At 37.7% G+C, this 25,781-nt stretch overlaps 2 gene segments (V, D, J or C); both read right to left on the bottom strand.

Annotated features, from left to right (window-relative positions):
* Positions 1-267: 267 nt before the first annotated feature.
* LOC125023348 overlaps positions 268-25,781 on the bottom strand; it is a 47,615-nt gene continuing 22,101 nt past the window's right edge. Inside the window, 5 exon segments of the C gene segment in view lie at positions 268-345; positions 425-531; positions 611-637; positions 721-1,065; positions 3,929-3,971. Coding sequence covers positions 325-345; positions 425-531; positions 611-637; positions 721-1,065; positions 3,929-3,971 — 543 coding nt within the window.
* LOC125023351 lies at positions 12,610-13,420 on the bottom strand. The segment is given in 2 exon segments: positions 12,610-13,265; positions 13,343-13,420. Coding segments are annotated over 2 exon segments (480 nt in total).

Below are 25,781 nucleotides of genomic sequence, written 5' to 3'. Positions count from 1 at the left end.
TCTCAGAAAAGACGCAGGCAGGCGAGCAGCTAAAAATACCTCTGGAAAAAGTGACGCTCGGCGTGAGATGACATTCTTATTCTCATCTGATGTGAAGACCGAGCCGTTAAATCGTCTTCAGGACAAACTAGCATCAGCTCGTCACCACCTAACCCACGTGCATCGAGTGGAAAACGAAGCTAACAAGCATTTAAAAAACTTTAAGAAGCACAGAACTATGTATCTGAATGATGAATATATGCAAACAAACTAAAAGATGCACATTTATAGAAGTATTTTTTCCCTAATCTTATTTACAGAAAGCACAGTGACTCAGCTTAGCTCTCAGCGGTTCTTCTTCCCGTCCTGCAACAGACAGAAATATCATGAGTGATTTTAAAAAAAAAAAAAAACGTTGAGTTTATCAGAAGTGTTTTCCACAAACCTGAATCTTCCACACGAGGAACGTGACAAAGGCTCCGTAGATGCAGCTCTTGGCGATGAAGACCACGTAGCAGAGTTTGCCGTTCTGAGAGGTGGCCAGAAAGTTCCCTGGAGAAAGAGGAGACGTTTAGAGTTCTTTAAAATGTTCCATATGTGAGGACTTGAACTGTGTAAATCGTGTATTTACCTCTTGTTTTTTCGTTGCCTGTTACTCCTGATGGAATAGAATGAAACAGATTAGATGAAGAATTCGTTTTTCAGACATAAAGATCCACTAATTTTTTTAAATTGACGCACCTTCACCCTTAACTGTATCATTATAAAGGGTGTAATCTGTTCCATCATAGAAGTTGACAAAGCACGCAAATACATTCTCCGGGTTTTGCCATTCATCAGCGTGGACCTTCAGCCTGCTGGTGATTCTGTAGTTCTCGCCATCCCTCTCAGCGTTGTTGTCCGTCGCCACGCCGTATTTGGCATTGACCCCATTGATCTGCCAGGACACAGTGACGTGGTCTGGGTAGAATTCATCAGCCACACAAACGAGGGTCTTCTTCCTGAACTCATCTTTTGAGTTTTTGCACTCCTTTGATGACGGCTTCAGTATTTTTACTCGTGGTGCGGTGACCTTAAATTTTGGATCTGCAAGGACAAAAGACAAAAAAACATGATGAAACTAGATAATACACATTTCAGTATGAAGGTCAGGATTAAGACACAACGTGAACCTCCTGTAATTATTCTGCTTATTTTAAACTAGACACTAGTTGGAGTAAAATTCATTCTGCAGCCGTAACAAAAGTGGACAAGGTTCAAAACTTCATCAAATTTAACAGTTTAAACTCTTTTTTTTTTAATCCTTATTGAGTTTTCTAGTTTAGTTCAACATGCAAATTCTATCAATAGTAACAAGTCCTCGATTGAATGTTCAGACAAGAGAATTAACATATTTTGTTACACACTGAGTGAAATAATCCCAGTGTCCACGCATTTTTTTTCTCTCCAAAAACTACTTCCTGTCCAAAGATGATGTTTAGTTTTTATAGTTCTTAGGTTCTACTGATCACAAATAAAGAGAAATGGAGAAAATAAAAATACATAGCAAACAACAGCTCAGGTCTGAGGAGGTTAACACTTCACACGGCAAGATCCTTACATATTACACCACTCCACCACTCATATTTAGCTTAATTTTTCAATGTTTTACGAGGTTGTCGCAGCAATCTTACCGAGAACAGTTAGCCTTGTTCCTTCTCCAAAGTAAGCAGGATAAGTGCCAGAGCACACTGCTGCCTCACAAGCACAAAAACTGACTTTGCAACAACCTCTCAGCTTTAAACTAACTCTCTTCAACGTGTAAACACTTCACTTTTTCGACGCAAAGAAAGCTTCATTTTACCATCTGTTTGGCAATTATCACATATCCCTAAAGATTAAGACGAGTTTAAATCAATAAAGCCTGAACCTATCAGCCTCTTTGTAAAGCAGGTTTAGATTCTGACCTTTACAAAAGCCTTTTTCTTTTTCTTTTTCCTTTTCAAATGATTTTTAGAAAGAAGAAAAGGGGGAATTTCTTACCTAACACAGTCAGTTTGGTGCCGCTGCCGAAGTAAGCAGGGTCGTAGTTGTTCACACTGATACACGGCTGCAGAAAAATCTACTCAAGCTTTCAGGTCTAACTGCTGCATGCCGCCTGTGTGCTCTTCTTTAGATAAACTGAACACCTTTTTGCTTTCTAACGTATAAATACATGCATAACAAGATTGTTTCATACCAAATTAAATGAATTTGAGGCCATTTAAAAAGTGCAACTTTACTTTAAGTGCATATCAAACCTACTTGCTTGCTTGGTATATGGCTGATATGTGGAATATTAGATTAGTTTGATCACTTTTTCTTTTCTTTTCTTAACCTAAAGCAGCGACTTTGACTTTGCAACATTTCACAGAGCTGACAAGAACTAACAGAGAAATAATCTGAGTGTTAAACTAAATATTTTGTTGCTTTTTTTCTGGAGAACATAGATAATTTACTGCAACAAACTATGAACTAAAGCTTCTTTTACGCCTTTTAAAAACAGAATACCTGGTTTACTACCAACACATGGAAGCAAATATTTAGCACTTTCCACTTTTGCTCGATCACACATGTCAAACGAGCTGTGGATCGTCACCCTTGAGCTTGTTTCTTGGGTTCTTTTTTGCAGGTTTTCTTACCTAAAACCGTGAGTTTAGTTCCAGCTCCAAAGTAAGCTTCAGTGTTGGAGCACAGAGACTTTCATCTGTAACAAAAACCTCTTCCTGCTGCCTCTCTTTATCTGCACCACTTAGAAATAATTTATCACATGACAAGTAACGACCAAAACCTCAACCGTAGAAAATTCTCTGAAATTGTAAATGCGTCTGTTTATGCATCTGGAAATATGTGAACATTAGGAGTCAGGCTTTGATTCTCATTTTTGTATCTTTACAAAATGACACCTGTTCCACATTTATTTTATTTTAAACAGTTTTCTTACCTAGAACGGTTAATTTTGTTCCTCCACCGAAGTGAGCCTCTGAATTACCGTAGCCACAGTGAACAGATCAGTGCTCGAAAGAGCTGCTTTTTACTTTTCTTCTGTATGTTGTAGCTTTGAGATAGACCTTTCTTTTAAACCCCACTGTTTTCACAAACAACACAAATTTCTAAAAACAGCAGCCTGTCAATCTCTGCTTTAAGTTTCTAAGATCAGTTTGGTTCCCCAAGATTATTTCTAATAAAAACAAAACAAAACACTGGGCTTAATTTATATGAGATTTAAGGCCTTTAAGGAAAAACACTGCGGTTAAGATTCAGTTTTTCTGTTTCTTACCTAAAACAGTTAATTTTGTTCCTCCACCGAAGTAAGCTTCAGCACCACTTCCAGAGTCACAGTGAACTCAACCAGTGATCAAAACTGCTCTAGAAGCTGCTTTTATTTGCTTGTTTACTTTCTGGCATCTTTAAGGTTTAGCTTCTCGTATCAAATGTTCCTTTTCTTTTACTCTTAAACCAACATTTGCTGCAGTATCGTCTGTTTTTTAAAAGTTTAATCAAGTAAAAAATAAAACCATTTTTCCAGCCTTCTTAAGGTAGTTTTACTGTCACAGGTAAGATACATGAGAAGAGACTCACCTAGAACAGTCAGTTTAGTTCCCTGGCCGAAATAAGCTTCGTTCTGACACAGTGTCTGCGCTCCACAACAAAAAGTCCTGAGCTGAAACTATGAGGAGCCTCAAGATACTGAGTTTATCGTATTTCTTACCTAGAACAGTTAGTTTTGTTCCTCCACCGAAGTAAGCTTCTGAAGTACCAGAGTCACAGTGAATTTGATCAATGCTCAAAACAGCCTGAGATGCTCCTTAACTCAACTCCTTAGATTCACCTGCTCTCAAACCCAAACCAACAACTGCTGCAGTCTGAACTGAATTTTGTTCAACTTGTTATTTTAAGTTGAATTTCACCAGAAGAAAGTTTTACTCACCTAGAACAGTCAGTTTAGTTCCCTGGCCGAAATAAGCTTCGTACTGACACAGTGTCTGAACTCCACAACAAAAAGCCCTGAGCTGAAACTAAGAAGAACCTCAAGATACTCAGTTTATTACAGAATGACCACAGGTAGATGCTTTTTTTTGGTTTTGTTCTGCTTTCTTTTCTAATAAAATCCACAATTAATGTTTCTTACCTAGAACAGTTAATTTAGTTCCTCCACCGAAGTAAGCTTCTCCAGCTCCACCAGAGTCACAGTGAACTTGATCAATGCTCAAAACAGCCTGAGAGGCAACTTCTTCAAATTTACTAGCTCTTAACCCTTTGACTTCAACACTAAGAAATACGATTAATCGCGATTAAATATCGTTAAATTTTAATCTACGTCAATCGCGTTCACTGCAAACTGAGCATTTTGACACATCATTTTTAAAATGTTCACACGATTGTACTACTACTACAAAATAAATCCACCAGGCAGTTGCAATGCCACTTAAAGGGTTAAACCCAAACAAACACTTGCTACTTTATGAATTTCAAACATCCAAACACAAACACGTTTCCCTCAACAGCAGCTTTCTTATTATTTTCCGTTTAACTTTTAATCAGATGGAAGTTTTACTCACCAAGAACAGTCAGTTTAGTTCCCTGCCCGAAATAAGGTTCTCCAGTGTCACAGCGTTTCAGCTTCACGTCAAAAACACACAGCTCAACTTAAACTAGACCTGAAGGCTACTTTCTACACAGAACACACTTTCATGAGTTTTGTTTTCTTACCTAGAACAGTTAATTTAGTTCCTCCACCGAAGAAAGCTTCATATCCACCAGAGTCACACTGAACTCAGTCTGTACATAAAACATCTCAAGATGCTGCTCTCACTTCTTTAACCTCCTCAGACCCCAGGTCCTCATATGGGGACATTAAGTTTTAGGTTTATGGTTGTTTGTTCTTTACACCTGTTGTCCTCATACCTAATTAGCAAGTACTCGTTTGAGGACGTTGGGATTTCATTGTTTACAATTCTGTCTTTTTTGTTTTTTACTTCATTGTAACATATATTGAAATAATCGTGTGTCCACATGTGAGGACATATATTTTTTAATCTCAAATACCTTGGAGAAGTTTAAATGCAGGGTAGTTGTGATCAATCAAATTATCAGCCTAAAGGCACTTTCTCTCAAATTAATCTTAGCTCTTAACCTTAGACTTTCTACCTAGAAAGTTTTAACTTCCGTTCACTAGATTCATGTTCTAATCTAATAAGCTTAATCGTGTTCACTAATGCTTACCTCTTAACTTCGTCTAAAACACAGATTGACACTACACTCAATCACAGTAGATCAATATATAAGAAACAAACTCACTTTACTTAACACATTTCACTCCAAACACAAAAAATTCAACAAGCACTTCTCACTTAATTCTTTAACTTTTAGGAAAGATTTTCTCTGTTTTACTCACCAAGAACAGTCAGTTTAGTTCCCTGCCCGAAATAAGCTTCTCTCTCGTCACAGCGTTTCAGCTTCACGTCAAAAACACACAGCTCAACTTAAACTAGACCTGAAGGCTACTTTCTACACAGAACACACTTTCATGAGTTTTGTTTTCTTACCTAGAACAGTTAATTTAGTTCCTCCACCGAAGTAAGCTTCATTTCCACCAGTGTCACACTGAACTCAGTCTGTACATAAAACATCTCAAGATGCTGCTCTCACTTGTTTAACCTCCTCAGACACCAGGTCCTCATATGGGGACATTAAGTTTTAGGTTTATGGTAGTTTATTCTGCTTCATTTACACCTGTTGTCCTCATACCTAATTAGCAAGTACTCGTTTGAGGACGTTGGGATTTCATTGTTTACAATTCTGTCTATTTTTTATTTATTTTTTTACTTTATTGTAACATATAGTGAAATAATCCTGTGTCCATATGTGAGGACATATATTTTTTAATCCCAAATACCATGGAGAAATTTGAATGCAGGAGGTTAAGTTTAGTAGATCTCAAATCAAACTTTAGCTGCACTACAGTCAGGATTTTACTTCTTGTTTTACTTCTTTTAGAGTTCACTTCCTCACGTTTAACCAACCAGCCCCGAAATAAGCTTCTCTAACGCCCCTGCTTTATTTTGAAAGGCTACATGTTTCTTTACAAACTCTCCTTTTAAAGTGTATTTTTAAAAATTTATCTAGTTTCTTACCTAAAACCGTTAACTTCGTCCCTCCACCGAAGAAAGCTTCACCAACACCAGAGTCACAGTGAACTCAACCAGTGCCCAAAACTAAATAAGCTCCTTTTACTTTACTTAAAACCAACATTAACTGCACTCAAATCTATTGATTTTATGCAGAAAATCAACAAGCCTTTCCCCCACAAATAAACATCAGATCTACTTTAACATCTTTAGGAAAGATTTTCTGTTTTACTCACCAAGAACAGTCAGTTTGGTTCCCTGCCCGAAATAAGCTTCTCTATCGTCACAGCGTTTCAGCTTCACGTCAAAAACACACAGCTCAACTTAAACTAGACCTGAAGGCCACTTTCTACACACAACACACTTTCATTCATTTTGTTTTCTTACCTAGAACAGTTAATTTAGTTCCTCCACCGAAGTAAGCTTCATTTGCACCAGAGTCACACTGAACTCAGTCTGTACATTAAACATCTCAAGATGCTGCTCTCACTTGTTTAACCTCCTCAGACCAGAAGTTTTAGGTTTATGGTAGTTTATTCTACTTCATTTACACCTGTTGTCCTCATACCTAATTAGCAAGTACTCGTTTGAGGACGTTAGGATTTCATTGTTTGCAGTTCTGTCTTTTTTGTTTTTTACTTCTTTGTAACATATAGTGAAATAATCCTGTGTCCACATATGAGGACATATATTTTTTTAATCCCAAATACCTTGGAGAAGTTTAAATGCAGGAGGTTAAGTTTAGTAGATCTCAAATCAAACTTTTGCTGCACTACAGTCAGGATTTTACTTCTTGTTTTACTTCTTTTAGAGTTCGCTTCTTCACATTTTAACCAACCAGCTTCTCTAACGCCCCTGCTTTATTTTGGAAGGCTACATGTTTCTTTAAAACTCTCCTATTAAAGTGTATTTTTAAAAATTTCTCTAGTTTCTTACCTAAAACCGTTAACTTCGTCCCTCCACCGAAGAAAGCTTCACCACCACCAGAGTCACAGTGAACTCAACTAGTGCCCAAAACTAAATAAGCTCCTTTTACTTTGCTTAAAACCAACATTAACTGCACTCGAATCTATAGATTTTATACAGAAAATCAACAAGCCTTTCCCCAACAAACAAACATCAGATCTACTTTAACATCTTTAAGAAAGATTTTCTCCGTTTTACTCACCAAGAACAGTCAGTTTGGTTCCCTGCCCGAAATAAGCTTCAGCATTGTCACAGCGCTTCGGCTTCATGTCAAAAACTAGACCTGAAGGCTACTTTCTACACACAACACACTTTCATTGGTTTAGTTTTCTTACCTAGAACAGTTAATTTAGTTCCTCCACCGAAGAAAGCTTCATATCCAGAGTCACAGTGAATTTAGTCAGTGCTCAAAACAGACCAAGAAGCTTCAAACCGCTCCGAGTTAATTCGCTTTATGCCCAATTACCCAATTTGTGCCATTTTTTCTTTCTTTTAACACAGACTTTAACTACTATATATATTTTTTCTTACACGTGAATCAAAGAAATTAAATTTTGAGCTCATACTCACCAAGAACAGTCAGTTTTGTCCCCTGACCGAAATAAGCTTCATAATTGGCACAGCGCTTCAGCTTCATGTCAAAAAGTACCGACCTGAACTTTAACTACAAAATAACCCCAAATACGCTCTGATACTTTATGCATCACTACAATTAAAAAATCAAATTCTACCTTTTAGGCTTGAATAAATCTCAACTTACCCAAAACTGTCAGTTTGGTTCCTTTTCCAAAGTAAGCTTCGTTAGCATTGTCACAGTGGAAAGATACCGAGCATGAAACCAGAATGAACTTTTGGGGAGTTTTTGACGATACTTCTGTCGACACCAAGGCCCAACCACATCAGCATCCATCAAAATAAAGTAATTATAAGAAATATTTACCTAAAACTGTCAGTTTGGTTCCTTTTCCGAAGTAAGCAGGCCGAGAGTCGGTCACAGTGAAAAGAGACTGAGCATGAAACCTTTTCTCTACCAGAATTACTTTCGGAAAGGTTTCTGTTAATACTGAGGTTGTAAGGAACGCAATATGAATCAAAAGAAGCGGAATTAAAGTAAAATATTTACCTAAAACTGTCAGTTTGGTTCCTGCGCCGAAGTAAGCAGGAGTGCCTTGGGTCACAGTGCTTTGAGTTCAGTTCAATATTTCACCTCGAAGGTTTGCCCTTCACTTTAACACCAACATCACTATAATGTCACGTTTAAGGCAGTGAATCTAATTATGAGCCTTTAAGCAAAGTCAAGATGTAGTAATTATATAATGATATTTACCTAAAACAGTCAGTTTGGTTCCTGCGCCGAAGTAAGCAGGTTGAGTGTTGGTCACAGTGGAAAAAGACTGAGCATGAAACCTTTTCTCTACCAGAATTACTCTTGGAAAGGTTTCTGTTAAAACTGAGGTTGTAAGGAACGCAATACGAATCAAAACAAGCAGAATTAAAGTAAAATATTTACCTAAAACCGTCAGTTTGGTTCCTGCGCCGAAGTAAGCTGGATTGGCTTGGTTCACAGTGCTTTGAGTTCAGTTCAATATTTCTGCTCAGAGGTTTGCCCTTCACTTTAACACCAACATCACCATAATGTCACGTTTAAGGGCAGTAAATCTAATTACGAGCCTTTAAGCAAAGTCAAAATGTAGTAATTATACAATGATATTTACCTAAAACTGTGAGTTTGGTTCCTGCGCCAAAGTAAGCTGGATCGGCTTGGTTCACAGTGCTTTGAGTTCAGTTCAATATTTCAGCTCGAAGGTTTGCCCTTCACTTTAACACCAACATCACTATAATATCACGTTTAAGGCAGTGAATCTAATTATGAGCCTTTAAGCAAAGTCAAAATGTAGTAATTATACAATGATATTTACCTAAAACTGTCAGTTTGGTTCCTTTTCCGAAGTAAGCTGGATCAGAGGTGGTCACAGTGGAAACATACTGATCATGAAACCCTTTTCTCTACCACAGTTACTTTTGGGAAGGTTTTTGCTGATACTTCTGTTAATACTGAGGTTTTAACAAATGCAAAAAGTAACATTGACATAAAATATTTACCTAGAACAGTCAGTTTGGTTCCTTTTCCGAAGTAAGCTGGCTCCGTGTTGGTCACAGTGGAAACATACTGATCATGAAACCTTTTCTCCTCCAGAATTACTTTTGATTTTTTTTTTCCTGACCCTCATATCTTTACCAAAGCTTTAAATAAAGCGGCATTTATCAAAAAGTTATATTTAAGTGATATATTTACCTAGAACAGTCAGTTTGGTTCCTTGGCCGAAGTAAGCAGGATTATTGTTGGTCACAGTGGAAACATACTGATCATGAAACCTTTTCTCCTCCAGAATTACTTTTGATTTTTTTTTCTTGGCTCTCATATCTTTACCAAAGCTTTAAATAAAGTGGGATTTATCAAAAAGTAATATTTAAGTGATATATTTACCTAGAACAGTCAGTTTGGTTCCTTGGCCGAAGTAAGCTGGATCAGTGTAGGTCACAGTGGAAACATACTGATCATGAAACCTTTTCTCCTCCAGAATTACTTCTGGATTTTCTGACCCTCCTATCTTTACCAAGGCTTTAAATAAAGCGGCATTTATCAAAAAAAAGTAGCATTAAATGGATATATTTACCTAGAACAGTCAGTTTGGTTCCTTTTCCAAAGTAAGCAGGATAGTTGTTGGTCACAGTGGAAACATACTGATCATGAAACCTTTTCTCCTCCACAATTATCTCTAGAAACTCTTTACTGTCACTACTGAGACTTAAACCAGTGTAGCATTAATACAAACACAGCATTAAAGTGAAGTATTTACCTAAAACTGTCAGTTTGGTTCCTTGGCCGAAGTAAGCTGGATCGTAGTAGTTCACAGTGCTCTGACTTGAGCCCAATACTTGTATTTTCACGCCACTAAAGATTTTTCTCTCACTTTTCTACCAACGTTTCCATCGTTTCCAGTCTAACACAGTGAAGTGAAGTTGTGAGAGCTCCTACTTACCCAGAACAGTGAGTTTTGTTCCTTTTCCAAAGTGAGCTTCACTTCCAGTGTCACGCTGAAAGTCTCCTCTACCAAAAAGTCCCAAAACTCTCCATCATTGTTCTGTTCAGATGAGGTGAATGAATCCAGAGAATGAAGAGGGTTTAGACTCACAGGGTGAACTTCATCATGTCTCAGCTACTTTAGTTTGTGTCAGTGTGACTTGAAGAAGAATCCAAACGCTCCTCGTGTCAAGTAGAAGTTTTTTAAAAGCTTTTTTTCCAGATAAAAACCTTTGTCTTGATCTGCTTTTGTCCGTCAAAGTGTCCCACCGTCCTACACACCTTCACATCATTCATTTTCTGCTGTAAAAAGCGTCCCGAGCTGCATGCGGCCTTCTACACAATGGAAGTGAATGGGAGGAGGTTTTTGTACGGCGGCTCTATTGGATTGTATCACCGTGGCCCCCTGTCCCCACGGTGAAAAAGCATCACACAAAAACCTCGTGCCTGTTTCGTTGCGCGCTCCTTCCCTCCCCCACCCGGCTCCCCCGTATCTCGGCCTCCATCTCGGTCTCTGTCTGTGGGAGCAGCTGTTCAGCTCGGGCTGGGTGACGGAGGAACGGCCTCCAACCTGACTGCTGCTATTTCTGTGGCAGCTAAGAAAAGAAGATGAGAGGAAGAGGAAGATGGGGTTTGTTTTGTGTTTGGCTGGAGAGACTCAAGAGGATGTGACACCTCTGCTGGTCACACACCTCTTCATCCAATCAGACGTCAGGGAGCAACATCCAATGACAGATGTGAGTGACACTTCTCTTTAAATTCACAACAGGTGTCTTATTGTATATTTGAACTTACTTGAAGTAAGTAAAAAAAAACGCAGAAATAATTCATACATTTGTGTTAAATATTATTTAACTGATAAGATGAGTTAGTTCACCAGAAACAATTACATTTTATTATAAGCTATTATAAAGTATTGATGAACTCATCACTTCAACAACTTCTAATACACTTTATATCATTTTAAATAAAGTTTAATCAATGCATTATCCACCATAATTGTTAACTGTTCTGCATGTGTTTGCTTGTTTTGTTGTTTTTTAAATTTCTTTTTAAAATAATGATTAATTGAAGCTTTATATTACTGTTATTTTTGCAGTTGTAATCACAGTATTCATAATCATAATTTGCTTGTAAAAATGTAATGCACACACACACTTGGTTCATACTTTGTTCATATCTGTATTGTCCATTTCACAAAAAAAAATGATATGTCAAAATGAATAAGGTTTTATTACATATTCACAAAAAAATGTCAAAACAGGCAAAACACCATAAAACAAAAACTGCATTTTAATTCACATTTTTATCTTTATTCTGAGCTCAGATCGTTGAATATGGAAACATTTTGTCAGAACTGAAATGTTAAAAAGTAAAATTCATCAGTTTTAGCCTTTTTCTGGAAGTAAATTAGTAATTAAACGGTTTAACTAAACAGGAAAAGTGTTTCTGCATTAAATGTTTTACTTTAAATTGACAAAAGTAAAAGCCTCCAGTTGTTGTCTCCATGCAGAATCTGATCATATTATATTGTAGGTCTAAGTAATGATGCTTCAGTATGTGGCATCATTTTAATGGTGCAGCTCTAAAAACATGTGAGTGGCTTTATCTTAATTAAGAACACCTCCATTTATTTATTATTACATCAATATGACACATGCAACCAACACAGTCAACACATTATGTTTAGTAGAACAGTTTATCATTATATGTATAAGTATAGACTCACTTTCCTTTTTATTAGGTGCAAAATGAATGCATTATTTAAGACACTCAAAAACACAGTTGAATCAGTTTTATTATTATTATTTTTAACAATTACTGAACAGTATAACCTTCGTGAAGTTTAGAATATCCTTATTACAATTGATTAATTTTTGCTAGTGGACCTAATTTTTGACGTACAATTTGCAGCTTAAAACGAAAACATCAGTGGTACAAAATGATTTTAAAGGAAAAACCCCTAAATTAACTACAAGTACCTCACAACTTTATAGATCCTGGTTATTAGTTTAATGCCACAAAGTCTAACGTTAGAATATTCTGATAAAGTAAACATAAAAGTAACAGAAGAAACATGCAGAATTATTTTTTTTTCAATGAATCTGTTAAATTTTACACTGAAGCTTATTAATTTTACCATATGTGCATTAAAACCAGCATTCTCATTAAAAATAAGCCTTTTTTGTAGGTAATTAATATATGTAATTGTAGCAAACTAACTAACAGAGAGATCACTTAATTAATTTGTGGAAAAGCAAATTATTTGATATAATTTCAACTTTTTGAAATCAGGTGCTTTTTATTTTTATTTTATTTTTATTTTATTGTAATCCCACAGGTGCCCAGTAGAGGCCAGTGTGTGACAACCTCCCAAATTTAAATCTCATTTTATCAAACTGAACTCAGATTTATAGCAAATTATTAAAACACAGAGGTTAAGGAGAAAAATAAAACTGAAAAAACACGAATAATCTTGTTTCTGTTTCCCGACACCTGCTGCTCGATTATCTGTCCACATCAGCTCTGCGGTGCTGCAGAAACATCAGTGAAGTGAGGAGAGGCGCTTCTTTGGCTTTGATGAATTTATAAAATGTTTAGTTTATAACAAGGTTTCTTTACATTTCTGTGTCAGACTTGGTGTCAGTTTGAAAATAATTCACATTTCCTGTCAGGGTTGGACACTTTGACCTTCCTCGTTGCCTCCTGCTCCTCCCATTCTCCTCCTGCTTCCCTCCTCAGGTTGTTGTTTAGCTGCTGAGGCTTTCTGAACCACTGTGCTATACTAGAAGCGCAGTAATACACAGCCGAGTCTGCAGCCTCAGCGCCTTGAATCTGCAGAGAGGACTCGAGCACCGCGGGCCGGGTCATGGTGTACTTGGAGTCAGTGAAAGGAGGTTCAGTTTTAGCTGAGCCTTGACCTGGAGAGTATGCTACCAGCTCTAATTTCCCACCGCTTATTTGTCGGTACCAGAACATGTAGTAATGTGTACTATCATCATGTTTACACTGCAAAGTCACAGAAGATTCTCCTGCACCGATGAACACAGACTGAGGCTGGTCGATGTTTACACCAGTGGAGAAATCTGGAAAACAAGAGGAAAGATCAACAATGCCATCTTACAGCTGTGTAATACCTGGATATGAAAGTAAATATTCTCACCAATTAAAATAAAAACTGCAACTAAGAGCAGCTTCATTGTCCCAGTGAGTGAACAATGACATGAGCTACATTTCTCACTTGCTGCAGTCTGAACTTCTGATGCAAGATCTGGCCATCATCAGCTTTTCATGCAAAGTGTGAAGGAGTTTCTCTGTGCCGCCTCCTAGTGGCATGGAGTAGGAACTGCAGCCATTTGTACATTACTTTGAAGTATTTAAAGCTCAATATTTTGATTTGAGAGTCGATTTTTAAAGGATAAAGACCTCATATCAGGAGTATTGATATTTCTATTGATCCGCACTAGTTCCTTGTCTCTTCTCTGCTAGTTACTGCTAGTTGCATCGTTCTGCATCAGTTTCTTGGTTCACTTTGCTGATCAAGAGGCAGTCAGAGTCACACTGAGCCATGTGTTTATCTGTTCCAGTTTGGAGGTGAATGATCTGCCTTTTTCCTTTATCTTCTTTGATAATAAATGCTACATTCCCTAGACTTTTATTTATTTATTTATTTTTTGAAATCTCAACTTTTTTTTTCAAAGTGCATGATGAAAAAAAAAATCTGCATCCTTTTATTTTTCTTCTCATGGGTGGCGCTAATACTCTTCCGTACACATATGATGGCCTGATTCCAATTCTTAAGAAAATGTGACAACAAAGGTTTCTCTGTGCATGAAGATAATAAATTACTCATGATCTGGCCTTAAATGTGAAATAGTTGTCCTTGCCTGGTAGTTTTATTGTAGATTAATGACAGGTTGCTGAGCTGACAATTTAATACCAAACCGAAACAAGCCACAGCTCTTTCTTTCCTTCCTTCTTTCCTGCCATCTGTCTTGATATTTGTATGACAGTCTGGTCCGTGTGCATCACTGTGTCTGGCAGCGCAGTAGTAGGTGCTGCTGTCATTCACAGTCAGCTCAGTAATTTTAAGAGAGAAGTAATTCTTCTGTGCTTCGACGGATGCCTGGAGGCGCCCCACGGCATCGTCAAATTCCGTCAGGAGGAACTCCACTGGGGCTCCGTGCTGACTCTGTTTGTACCACAGCATGTTGTAGCTGCTCATGCTGATCCCTGGACCCATTCTGCACTCCAGCCTTACATCTGTTCCTGGCGGAGACATCTGGTCTATAGGCTGGAGGACTAAAACACCGAGACCTGCAGCACAACAACAGAGATTTACTTCAATAAAATGTAAATTCACTCATATGTGGATATATATTTACATCTGAAGGGATAGTATAAACCTGAGTGTATAAAAAGTGACAGATAAATGACAAGCATGTTGGTGATGAGGCTTCTTTGAGGCTTAATGATGCAACTGAAGCAAACATCTCTCTGTTGAGCACAAAGGAAACGTGAAAGGTCACGTGACCACAATTTTAAGGGGAGGTAGCATCGATAGCACATCAGCAAATAATACTTTCAAAATAGTCTTGAAAGCAAATATGTTGTTTTCAAGTGCAGTTTTAATGTAGTGGGATGAAAAGTCTGATTAGACATATATAGATCAGCACATATAAGACATAAAACAACATTTATTTATCCCACGTATGGGAAATTACCTTGTCACAGTAGCACAGAATTAGAAAAGAAATATATACACAAAAACTATTTAAAAAAAGAAGGAATATACAAGGATATAACAGCACTCTGACATTCAGTATATATAGTGTGGGCTTAAAAAATGGAATATAATATAATTTGTAAAACAGTAAACGTGGACAGTGAGGTGGTTAGTGTACTTAACTGACATATAGATATGCTTTACTACCGTGGCTAGGCTAATTAGCTGGTGTCTGTTAGTGTTTTATTTCTGATTCAAGCAGAGGGGAGAGATGTTGGTTGAAGTGTAGTCGCATGTCCCACCATTTCTTACCTGCTGCTGTTGGCTAGGCTAATTAGCTGGTGTTTGCTAGTGTTTTACCTTCGTGGCTAGGCTAATTAGCTGGTGTTTTCTGGTGTTTTACTTTCGTGGCTAGGCTAGTTAGCTGGTGTTTTCTAGTGTTTTACTTTCGTGGCTAGGCTAATTAGCTGGTGTCTGTTAGTGTTTTATTTCTGATCCTAGCAGAAGAGAGAGATGTTGGTTGAAGTGTAGTCGCATGCCCCATCATCTCTATTACCTACTGCTGCTGGCTAGGCTAGGCTAGGTAGTAGCTGAGTGCTGGTCCTGTGTGTTAATGAATAGATAATTGGACAAGAGTGAGGATGGAAAGTGGAAGATATAAAAGAAAATGAAGGAACAGGAATAGCTGATATTTACTTTTTTTTTTTTAATATTTCATTGTAATGTAAAAGTGTAATTACAGCTATACTTGACAACAATGCATCCACACAACCATATTATTATATATTTATATTTTATTTTATAGCTTTAATTTGTTGTATCTGATTATGTTCATGCTGTAAAGAATATATACTTGCACTTAGATTACATCCAATAAATAATTAAAGGCCAAAACATTCCTTACACCCTGATCAAATCTTAATTAACAGCATGATTCGATGGGTGCTGTCATTAGTTTGCCATAGCAGGTTTTATGTGTAGCAGCTGTGTTAGACCACATCACTGTGTGCTGGCGGCGCAGAAATACACGGCTGAGTCTGACTGATTCACTCTGTTGATGATCAGGGATCCTTTCAGTGAGTCGTTTCTTATTATTTCAAATCTGTCTGAAAACTGGTTCTCGTAGGATGGCTTTGACTGAAGGACCGTGTACCCGATGAGGCTCATGGATACTCTGCTCTGTTGGTACCACAGCATCGCTGGCAGGTTGCTGTCGTCGTGGCTGCAGTCAATCCTGAGCTTCTCAGTCCCTTCCTTCACAACCTGATCCGAGGACTGTTCAATGGTAACACTCTCCACGTTGACTGTGAAGAAAGTAAATTAGTGTGAGGTCAAGTTTGAATACATGAAAAAGCCCTGAGTTAAGCTTACTTGTTAAGAGCAGCAGCGAAAGTCCTAACGTGAATGTAGCTGGAGACATTCTGGAAACTAAACCTAAACAAGACCAGTAACAAATTACAATTGTTTCTGCAGTTTTTAGAGAGCATCTCCATGTGGCTCTAGTCTTACAAACGTAGCATACATATGAAATGATATATAAACCTTCCCCTTTATATACCACGCACCTCCTCGGCCCCACCTCCTTTTTTGCATGAGACTTATTACATCAAAACATTGACTGTATATACTTTGGACAAACCCATCGTGACATCATCCATTGGATTCTGAATTTCAAAAATGAAGCCTGTGGTTGCCACGTTGGATGAGCTTTACTCCACCCACACGTGGACACTCCAAATATGGACATGGGCGGTTGTATCGGACGTTGAGATTAGCCCTGGCTAATTGCCTGTCACTAAAAGCAAGAATGTCCTTAATTATGCTGAAATTTAAACCTTAATAAAAAATAAACTAATGTGTTAGAAAAAAAATCCACCATCCGTACAGTTGTCATGAATACTGAAACAAACTATTGAGACCAAAATCGTTTTTTGTACCAGGTTGTAAACTCTTTAACCTGGGGGGTTTGTGTGGATTTGCTCCCTTTTTGGAGCCAGCCTCTAGTGGCCATGAGATGAACTGCAGTTTTTTTGCATTTCAGTTTCACCACTCAGACCTGGTTTTCTGCCTTCCTCTGTTTCCTTTGTTGTGCTTTTGTTTCTGTACTTTTGAAAAAAATATTCTGGCAGTCTAAATTAGTTTAATATTATTTTGCATTAATTGTGCATACTACCTCTTAATTTATGCTCTTCATAGCTTTTGCATTTAAAGTTTTGATTTGAAGTCAGATTTAAATGATTTTAACCTCAATTTTAGTGTTTATTGGAAGAAATTACACCATCAGATTACATCCAATAAATAAAAGAGCAAAACATTTTCCACACTCTGAGCAGATATTAATTAACAGCGTGATTTATTTCAAATGAAATAAAAGTGAAAGTGTGAGCAGCAGCTGTCATTAGTTTGCCATAGCAGGTTTTATGTGTAGCAGCTGTGTTAGACCACATCACTGTGTGCTGGCGGCGCAGAAATACACGGCTGAGTCTGACTGATTCACTCTGTTGATGATCAGGGATCCGTTCTGTCTGTTGTTACTTATTATTTCAAATCTGTCTGAAAACTGGTTCTCATAGGATGGCTTTGTCTGAAGGAACGTGTACCCGATGAGGCTCATGGATACTCTGCTCTGTTGGTACCACAGCATCACTTGCATGGCGCTGTCGTCGTGGCTGCAGTCAATCCTGAGCTTCTCAGTCCCTTCCTTCACAACCTGATCAGAGGACTGTTCAAAAGTAATGCTCTCCACGTTGACTGTGAAGAAAGTCGACTGATATGAGTTTGAATACATGAAAACACACATTAAAAAGTAAAAACAAAATATGTTAAAACTCACTAGTAAGCAGCATGAGCAGTAAAAATACCAACATGCATGAACCTGGAGACATTCTGGAAAATAAATCAACACCAATAACAAACTATAATTGTTCCTGTAGTTTCAGAGATCCTCATGTTGCTCTAGTCTGAGAAACTTATCATACATACATTATATATACATTATATATACACCTCCCCTTTTGCACAGCTCATGTCTCCTCCTCCTCCCCCTCTGCCTCACCTCCTTTTGCATGAGGCTCGTTACTACATTGACTGTATGTATTATAGACAAACCCATTGAGACGTCACCCATTGGATTCTGGACCTCAAAAATGAAGCCTAAAGTGGGCGGAGCCCGTAGTCGCCATGTTGGATGAGCTTTAATCCACCCACACGTGGATATTTCAAATGTGGACGTGGGGGATTGTGTCAGAGGCTGTTAACATGTTTAATAATGCTGTAAAGTTGGGCTTTTTAACATGGGCCTCTATGGGGATTTGTTCCCTTTTGGAGCAGGTTTTTGCACTTCTGCATGGGCTTCATCACTCAGACCTGAAGGTTGCCACTTGCATCAGAAGTGTCTTTTCTGCCTACCCCTGTTTCCTTTGTTGTGCTTTTGTTTCTGTACTTTTGAAAAAATGATTCTGGCAGTCTAAGTTAGTTTAATAATTTTGCGTTACTTGTGTATACTACCTCTTATTATATGCTCATATTTAAATTTTGATTGAAGTCAGATTTAATGATTTTACCTAATTTTAGTGTTTTTTTGGAAGAAATTACACCATCAGATTACATCCAATAAATAAAAGAGCAAAACTTTTTCACACTCTGAGCAATATTAATTACAGCGTGATTATTTCAAATGAAATAAAAGTGAAAGTGTGAGCAGCAGCTGTCATTAGTTTGCCATAGCAGGTTTTATGTGTAGCAGTTGTGTTAGACCACATCACTGTGTGCTGGCAGCACAGAAATACACGGCTGAGTCTGATTGATTCACTCTGTTGATGATCAGGGATCCGTTCTGTCTGTTGTTACTTATTATTTCAAATCTGTCTGAAAACTGGTTCTCATAGGATGGCTCTGTCTGAAGGAACGTGTACCCGATGAGGCTCATGGATACTCTGCTCTGTTGGTACCACAGCATCACTTGCATGGCGCTGTCGTCGTGGCTGCAGTCAATCCTGAGCTTCTCAGTCCCTTCCTTCACAACCTGATCAGAGGACTGTTCAAAAGTAATGCTCTCCACGTTGACTGTGAAGAAAGTCGACTGATATGAGTTTGAATACATGAAAAGCACACATTAAAAAGTAAAAACAAAATATGTTAAAACTCACTAGTTAGCAGCATGAACAGTAAAAATACCAACATGCATGAACCTGGAGACATTCTGGAAAATAAATCAACACCAATAACAAACTCTAATTGTTCCTGTAGTTTCAGAGATCCTCATGTTGCTCTAGTCTGAGAAACTTATCATACATACATTATATATACACCTCCCCTTCTGCACAGCTCATGTCTCCTCCTCCTCCCCCTCTGCCTCACCTCCTTTTGCATGAGGCTCGTTACTACATTGACTGTATGTATTATAGACAAACCCATTGTGACGTCACCCATTGGATTCTGGACCTCAAAAATGAAGCCTGAAGTGGGTTGAGCCCGTAGTGGCCATGTTGGATGAGCTTTAATCCACCCACACGTGGATATTTCAAACATGAACGTGGGGGATTGTGTCAGAGGCTGTTAACATGTTTAATATTGTTGTAAAGTTGGGCTTTTTAACATGGGCCTCTATGGGGATTTGTTCCCTTTTGGAGCAGGTTTTTACACTTCTGCATGGGCTTCATCGCTCAGACCTGAAGGTTGCCACTTGCATCAGAAGTGTCTTTTCTGTCTACCCCTGTTTCCTTTGTTGTGCTTTTGTTTCTGTACTTTTGAAAAAATGATTCTGGCAGTCTAAGTTAGTTTAATAATTTTGCGTTACTTGTGTATACTACCTCTTATTATATGCTCATATTTAAACTTTTGATGTGAAGTCAGATTAAAATTATTTTTGCCTAAATTTTAGTGTTTCTTGGAAGAAATTACACTTTCAGATTACATCCAATAAATAATTAAAGACCAAAATGTTCTTTACACCTTGGTCAAATTAATAGACAGCATGATATCTTTAATTATTAGTGAAAATATGAACAGCAGCTGTCATTAGTTTGCCATAGCAGGTTGCAGGTTTTATGTGTAGCAGCTGTGTTAGACCACATCACTGTGTGCTGGCAGCACAGAAATACATGGCTGAGTCTGACTTATTCACTCTGTTGATGATCAGGGATCCGTTCTGTCGGTTGTTACTTATTATTTCAAATCTGTCTGAAAACTGATTCTCATAGGATGGCTTTGTCTGAAGGAACGTGTACCCGATGAGGCTCATGGATACTCTGCTCTGTTGGTACCACAGCATCGCTTGCATGGCGCTGTCGTCGTGGCTGCAGTCAATCCTGAGCTTCTCAGTCCCTTCCTTCACAACCTGATCAGAGGACTGTTCAAAAGTAATGCTCTCCACGTTGACTGTGAAGAAAGTCGACTGATATGAGTTTGAATACATGAAAACACACATTAAAAAGTAAAAACAAAATATGTTAAAACTCACTAGTAAGCAGCATGAACAGTAAAAATACCAACATGCATGAAGCTGGAGACATTCTGGAAAATGAATCAACACCAATAACAAACTATAATTGTTCCTGTAGTTTCAGAGATCCTCATGTTGCTCTAGTCTGAGAAACTTATCATACATATATTATATATACACCTCCCCTTCTGCACAGCCCATGTCTCCTCCTCCTCCTCCTCCTCCTCCTCTGCCTCACCTCCTTTTGCATGAGGCTCGTTACTACATTGACTGTATATACTATGGACAAACCCATTGTGACGCAACCATTGGATTCTGGACCTCAAAAATAAAGCCTAAAGTGGGCGGAGCCCATAGTCGCCATGTTGGATGAGCTTTAATCCACCCACATGTGGATATTTCAAATATGGACGTAAGGGATTGTGTCGGAGGCTGTTAACATGTTTAATAATGCTGTAAAGTTGGGCTTTTTAACATAGGGGTCTATGGGAATTTGTTCCCTTTTGGAGCAGGTTTTTACACTTCTGCATGGGCTTCATCACTCAGACCTGAAGGTTGCCACTTGCATCAGAAGTGTCTTTTCTGTCTACCCCTGTTTCCTTTGTTGTGCTTTTTTTCTGTACTCTTGAAAAAAATGATTCTGGCAGTCTAAGTTAGTTCAATAATTTTGCATTAATTGTGCATACGACCTCTTATCGTATGCTCTTCATAGCTTTTGCATTTTTAGTGTTTCTTGGAAGAAATTACACCATCAGATTACATCCAATAAATAAAAGAGCAAAACATTTTTCACACTCTGAGCAGATATTAATTAACAGCATGATTTATTTCAAATGAAATAAAAGTGAAAGTGTGAGCAGCAGCTGTCATTAGTTTGCCATAGCAGGTTTTATGTGTAGCAGTTGTGTTAGACCACATCACTGTGTGCTGGCGGCGCAGAAATACACGGCTGAGTCTGACTGATTCACTCTGTTGATGATCAGGGATCCTTTCAATGAGTCGTTTCTTATTATTTCAAATCTGTCTGAAAACTGGTTCTCATAGGATGGCTTTGACTGAGGGACCGTGTACCCGATGAGGCTCATGGATACTCTGCTCTGTTGGTACCACAGCATCACTTGCATGGCGCTGTCATCGTAACTGCAGTCAATCCTGAGCTTCTCAGTCCCTTCCTTCACAACCTGATCCGAGGATTGTTCAAAAGTAATGCTCTCCACGTTGACTGTGAAGAAAGTCGACTGATGTGAGTTTGAATACATGAAAAGCGCACATTAAAAGGTAAAAACAAAATATGTTAAAAATTGTTCAACTCACTAGTAAGCAGCATGAACAGTAAAAATAGTAACATACATGAAACTGAAAACATTCTGGAAAATAAATCAACGCCAATAACAAACTATAGTTGTTCCTGTAGATTCAGAGATCCTCATGTTGCTCTAGTCTGAGAAACTTATCATACATATATTATATATACATTATATATACACCTCCCCTTCTGCACAGCCCATGTCTCCTCCTCCTTCTCCTCATCTCCAACTTTTGCATGCATCTAATTATACCAGCTGATCAAATTGTACAAATTCTTCTTGTTTCAAATTTCTTTCGTACTGCTGGATGATTAAAATGGTGCAGCCTAAATCTGTGAGCTGACAAGCTTTTATTTAATTTTTATTTATTTAATTTAAATGTTTGAGATTTACATTTCTTGTGTATACAACCTCCAACACACTTATTTATTTATTTTTTTTCATAGATTATCTTTTTACCTGTAGTCACTTGGAGCCAGTCAAATAAAGGTAATGTATTCTGACTGCAGTATAAGGATGTATTTGACTAACTTAACATAATATTTACAGCAGGACGCCATACTGTATTACAACTTATGTACCTAAATATGGTGTAAATGAGAAAAAATGTATGCATTCCAATATTTGTATGTATTACTTCTATCTGAATAAAATTGTACGGACAGGTTTTTGAATAGGTAATTTTATATCTCGTTGATCCTAATTTAAATATCTTTTTTTTTTTTTTTTTTTTTTTTACATTCTTTGCTTTTCCTTTTAATGTTGTCTTGATTCTGCCTCCATACAAACAAGTGGCGTCTTTTCCATAGTGTTTCGCTTTTAATGACCCACGTGATCAAGTTCAATAATTCTCTAAGGTGATTGGCTGAAAATCTCCCAACGGTTGGTCCATGCCGGGACGTGATTGGCCATTACTAAATTAGGCAGCCTTTTAAATGGACATTACTTTTTCAACTCTGGTTTGAAAGGAGGGATTTTGAGAAGAAATCCCGATTTAATTTTGTTCGTTAAGGATTAAGAAACGTTTTTAATTTTGCTACAATGGGAGTAGGGATTATAAACGACGCTGTGCTGCCAGTTGCTCGTGGAGTAGCACAAACCGTTGCCAACGGTCCAACGGTCCGTCGGCAAGAAATACGACCTTTATGGCTGAATTTGGGAATATTTGTAAACCTCCATTTGGTTTGAAGAACTCGCCCAGTAAGACGGACGTGGCAGGAATCACGCATTTACCCAGATAAGGTAAGAATTTGACGTTGTTGTTTGAGCTAACTTTGTCTAGTGGTGTTTGTGTTCATGGCTAAGCTAATGGTTAGCATGTAGCTAACAGCTCTTGTGTTTGACGTCAGTGAGATAATTGGCTTGTAAACCTAAAATCTGATGTCAAGGACGTTTCCAACTTACTTTGTTTTCTTATTATTGTGGCAAACTCCAAATATCACAGCGTCACTTAAACATTATAAGAATGAAATGCTTGTACTGTTGTTTATGTTATTTGTGGATGTTGGTTTCTTTTCTTGGTTTGGGCCTTTACTAAAGTGGCTGGATGCTGTTCTCAGAATCCTGGTTGAAGATTTCGTATTGCTGAAGAGTCGTTTTATTATTGAGTCAGTGTCGTGGCAGTAGAGAGACAGGTCTTTTTTTTTTTTTTTCTTCTTTTATTTTGACATCAACTTTGGAATGTGATTTCTTGTAAAGTGTGAATTATCTGAAATGGATAAGACAGTCCAAACGTCCTGTTCAAACAACTCTGCTGTTAATGTCAAAACAATCGTTTACTTTTGGGGAAAAACAGACAATAGAAAAAATAATTATTGCTTAACAGTTTTATACCTGCTCAAACTAGTCAAGTTTACATCCGTGTCTGTTTAGACTCAAGATTAAAAGAGTTCACTGTCATGTGCACAGTGTAGAAACACGTTTCTACATGTTTCAACATGTTTTCCTTTTACAATGAAAGTCTTCATTTGCTGTCCACCCAAAGGCCGAACATTATAATAAAAAAAAAGTAGAATCCTAATTTATCAAAACGATTGATAATTATATATATATTTAAAAAAGAAAGGAGAAACAAGATTGGTCCTGTTTAGTCAAGCTAATAATCTTAAACAACAGAGCATTTTAAGTATATTTTTATATAAGAAAAAAAAAAAGAAAAAGTTTCCCAGAAGAACATTGTATTGTCATAAGATGGTTAATTAGTTCTCCTGTCAGTGGTCATGTTGTGACTGATTGGTATATTTTTGTGTCAAGTGATTTTTGGCAGACAAATGTGCCCAAGTTTACCAAAAAAAGTTTATAAATTCTAGCAAATTCTATTAAATTCATCCTTGAGTCCAAATAAATGTTGGAACCAAAGTTCTTTCTGAGATAAAAATCGTAGTTAAACATTCACAAACATAAAGCCTCTTGCCAGCGAGGAGGAGGCTTAATAAAAGGGAACAGGGTTTTTAGTAGTGGGCTGACATGAAACCACATCACTGTGTACTGCCAGCACAGAAATACACAGCTGAGTCTGTTAAAGTCACGCTCTGAATTATCAGAGCTCCTGCTTTATTGTCTTTCCTTGTAATGGTGAACCGTTTCTCAAACTCCGTCTCATAGTTGGGGTCATTGCCGGTGTAGCTGTATCCAATCAAGCTTAATGCGCCTCTGTCTTTTTGCTGGTACCAGAGCATTACATAGAGGGAGTTATCATCATGGCTGCACTGGATTTCAACCTTGGCTGATTCATTGATTATTTTAGGATGAGACGGCTCAAATATAACACTCCTTGCTTTATCTGTGGAGGAAAAAAGGTGGAAATTAAAAGCAGTTTAGGTACAATGAGGGGGAAAATAATATGGTTGCTGTGGAAACTGCTTTATTCACCTGAAAGAAAGATGAGAAGAAATCCAATCACTGCTGGAGACATCCTTCAGGTTGGTGCTGTTGTAGGAGAAGGAGACCCTGCTTCAAATGCACACATTTCAATACAGAAAGCCTTTGTTTTTTTTGTTTTTTTTAGTCAGGGAGGGGCTTCAGACTGCAGAAGTTATCAGGAGACTGTGGAAGACTTCATGAATAGAAGTGTTCCTGTTGTTGTCCTTTCTTTTCTTCACACTGATCTCTGTGCGTGTCCATGCACATCAGTAGTCGTCCCTGCAGTTAACCTGGATCTCAGTTTTCTCATTATCTGTCTATCACAATATCAGCTGAAATGTGCCCTGAGCGTAACAGTGAACGGGAGTTTTGTTGGTTTAATTCACCACCACATCCTCCTGATAAAGCTTTAATACCTCACTTGGTGCTTTGCCTCCACCTATCGGTTGAATCTGTTCCACACTGACCCTGCTGTTCTCTCTCTTACATTTTTAATGCTAATCTTCAGCAGACTCTGTAATTAGGTGTTCCCTTTACTTTCTCAGAGGCCCAAGCTTCTCCCACCTCTCACTTGTCTGAAACACAAATATGGCTAATACTAATACAGGAGACATCTCTTATTTTTGTCCCGTTTTTCCTACTTTTCGTGCAGCATCTATGACAGGAAAGCCACATGCAGTCTTGAAAAATAATGCAAATTATAGCAGTGGGTTATCATGACCTAAAATGCAAGAAGACTGTACCTCTCCACTTGTTTTATATAACTTGGTGTAAACTAGAACTCAAATCGGCTGCGCTTATCAGTAAAGCTTATTGCTTAATTGTTAACTATTCTATTAATCATTTGTCACCAGGTGTGAATTTGTATTTTCTGTTTTTCTGATAGAAAAATGATAAAAGTATTTATTTCTTATATTAGGTCAAATAATTTGTGTAGAAACCGAGTGACTTGAAAAAAAATAATCACATGTTTTTCCAGTTCATTAGGTACACTAGTGAAAACGAATGCACTCTAATATAACCGTCCTCTCGGCGTCCGTGAGCGTGATTGTCATGATATATGTTCCAAATAACTGAGAGAGCTGTTGATTCAACTGTGTTTTCATTTTAGAGCTGTTGGTTTGTTCTACCAACACATGATTTTGACAAAACCCCATATTTAGTCATTTGAGGCTTTAATTAGGTCTGGGTAGTATGACCAAAAATGTATATCACAAATTCTGACAGTATTACAGTATATCACGTATTTTGTTTTTTTCCATGC

This window comes from Mugil cephalus, chromosome 17 (genome assembly GCF_022458985.1).
Source record: "Mugil cephalus isolate CIBA_MC_2020 chromosome 17, CIBA_Mcephalus_1.1, whole genome shotgun sequence".
Classification (NCBI taxonomy): domain Eukaryota; kingdom Metazoa; phylum Chordata; class Actinopteri; order Mugiliformes; family Mugilidae; genus Mugil; species Mugil cephalus.
This window is presented reverse-complemented; position numbering and strand designations above follow the sequence as displayed.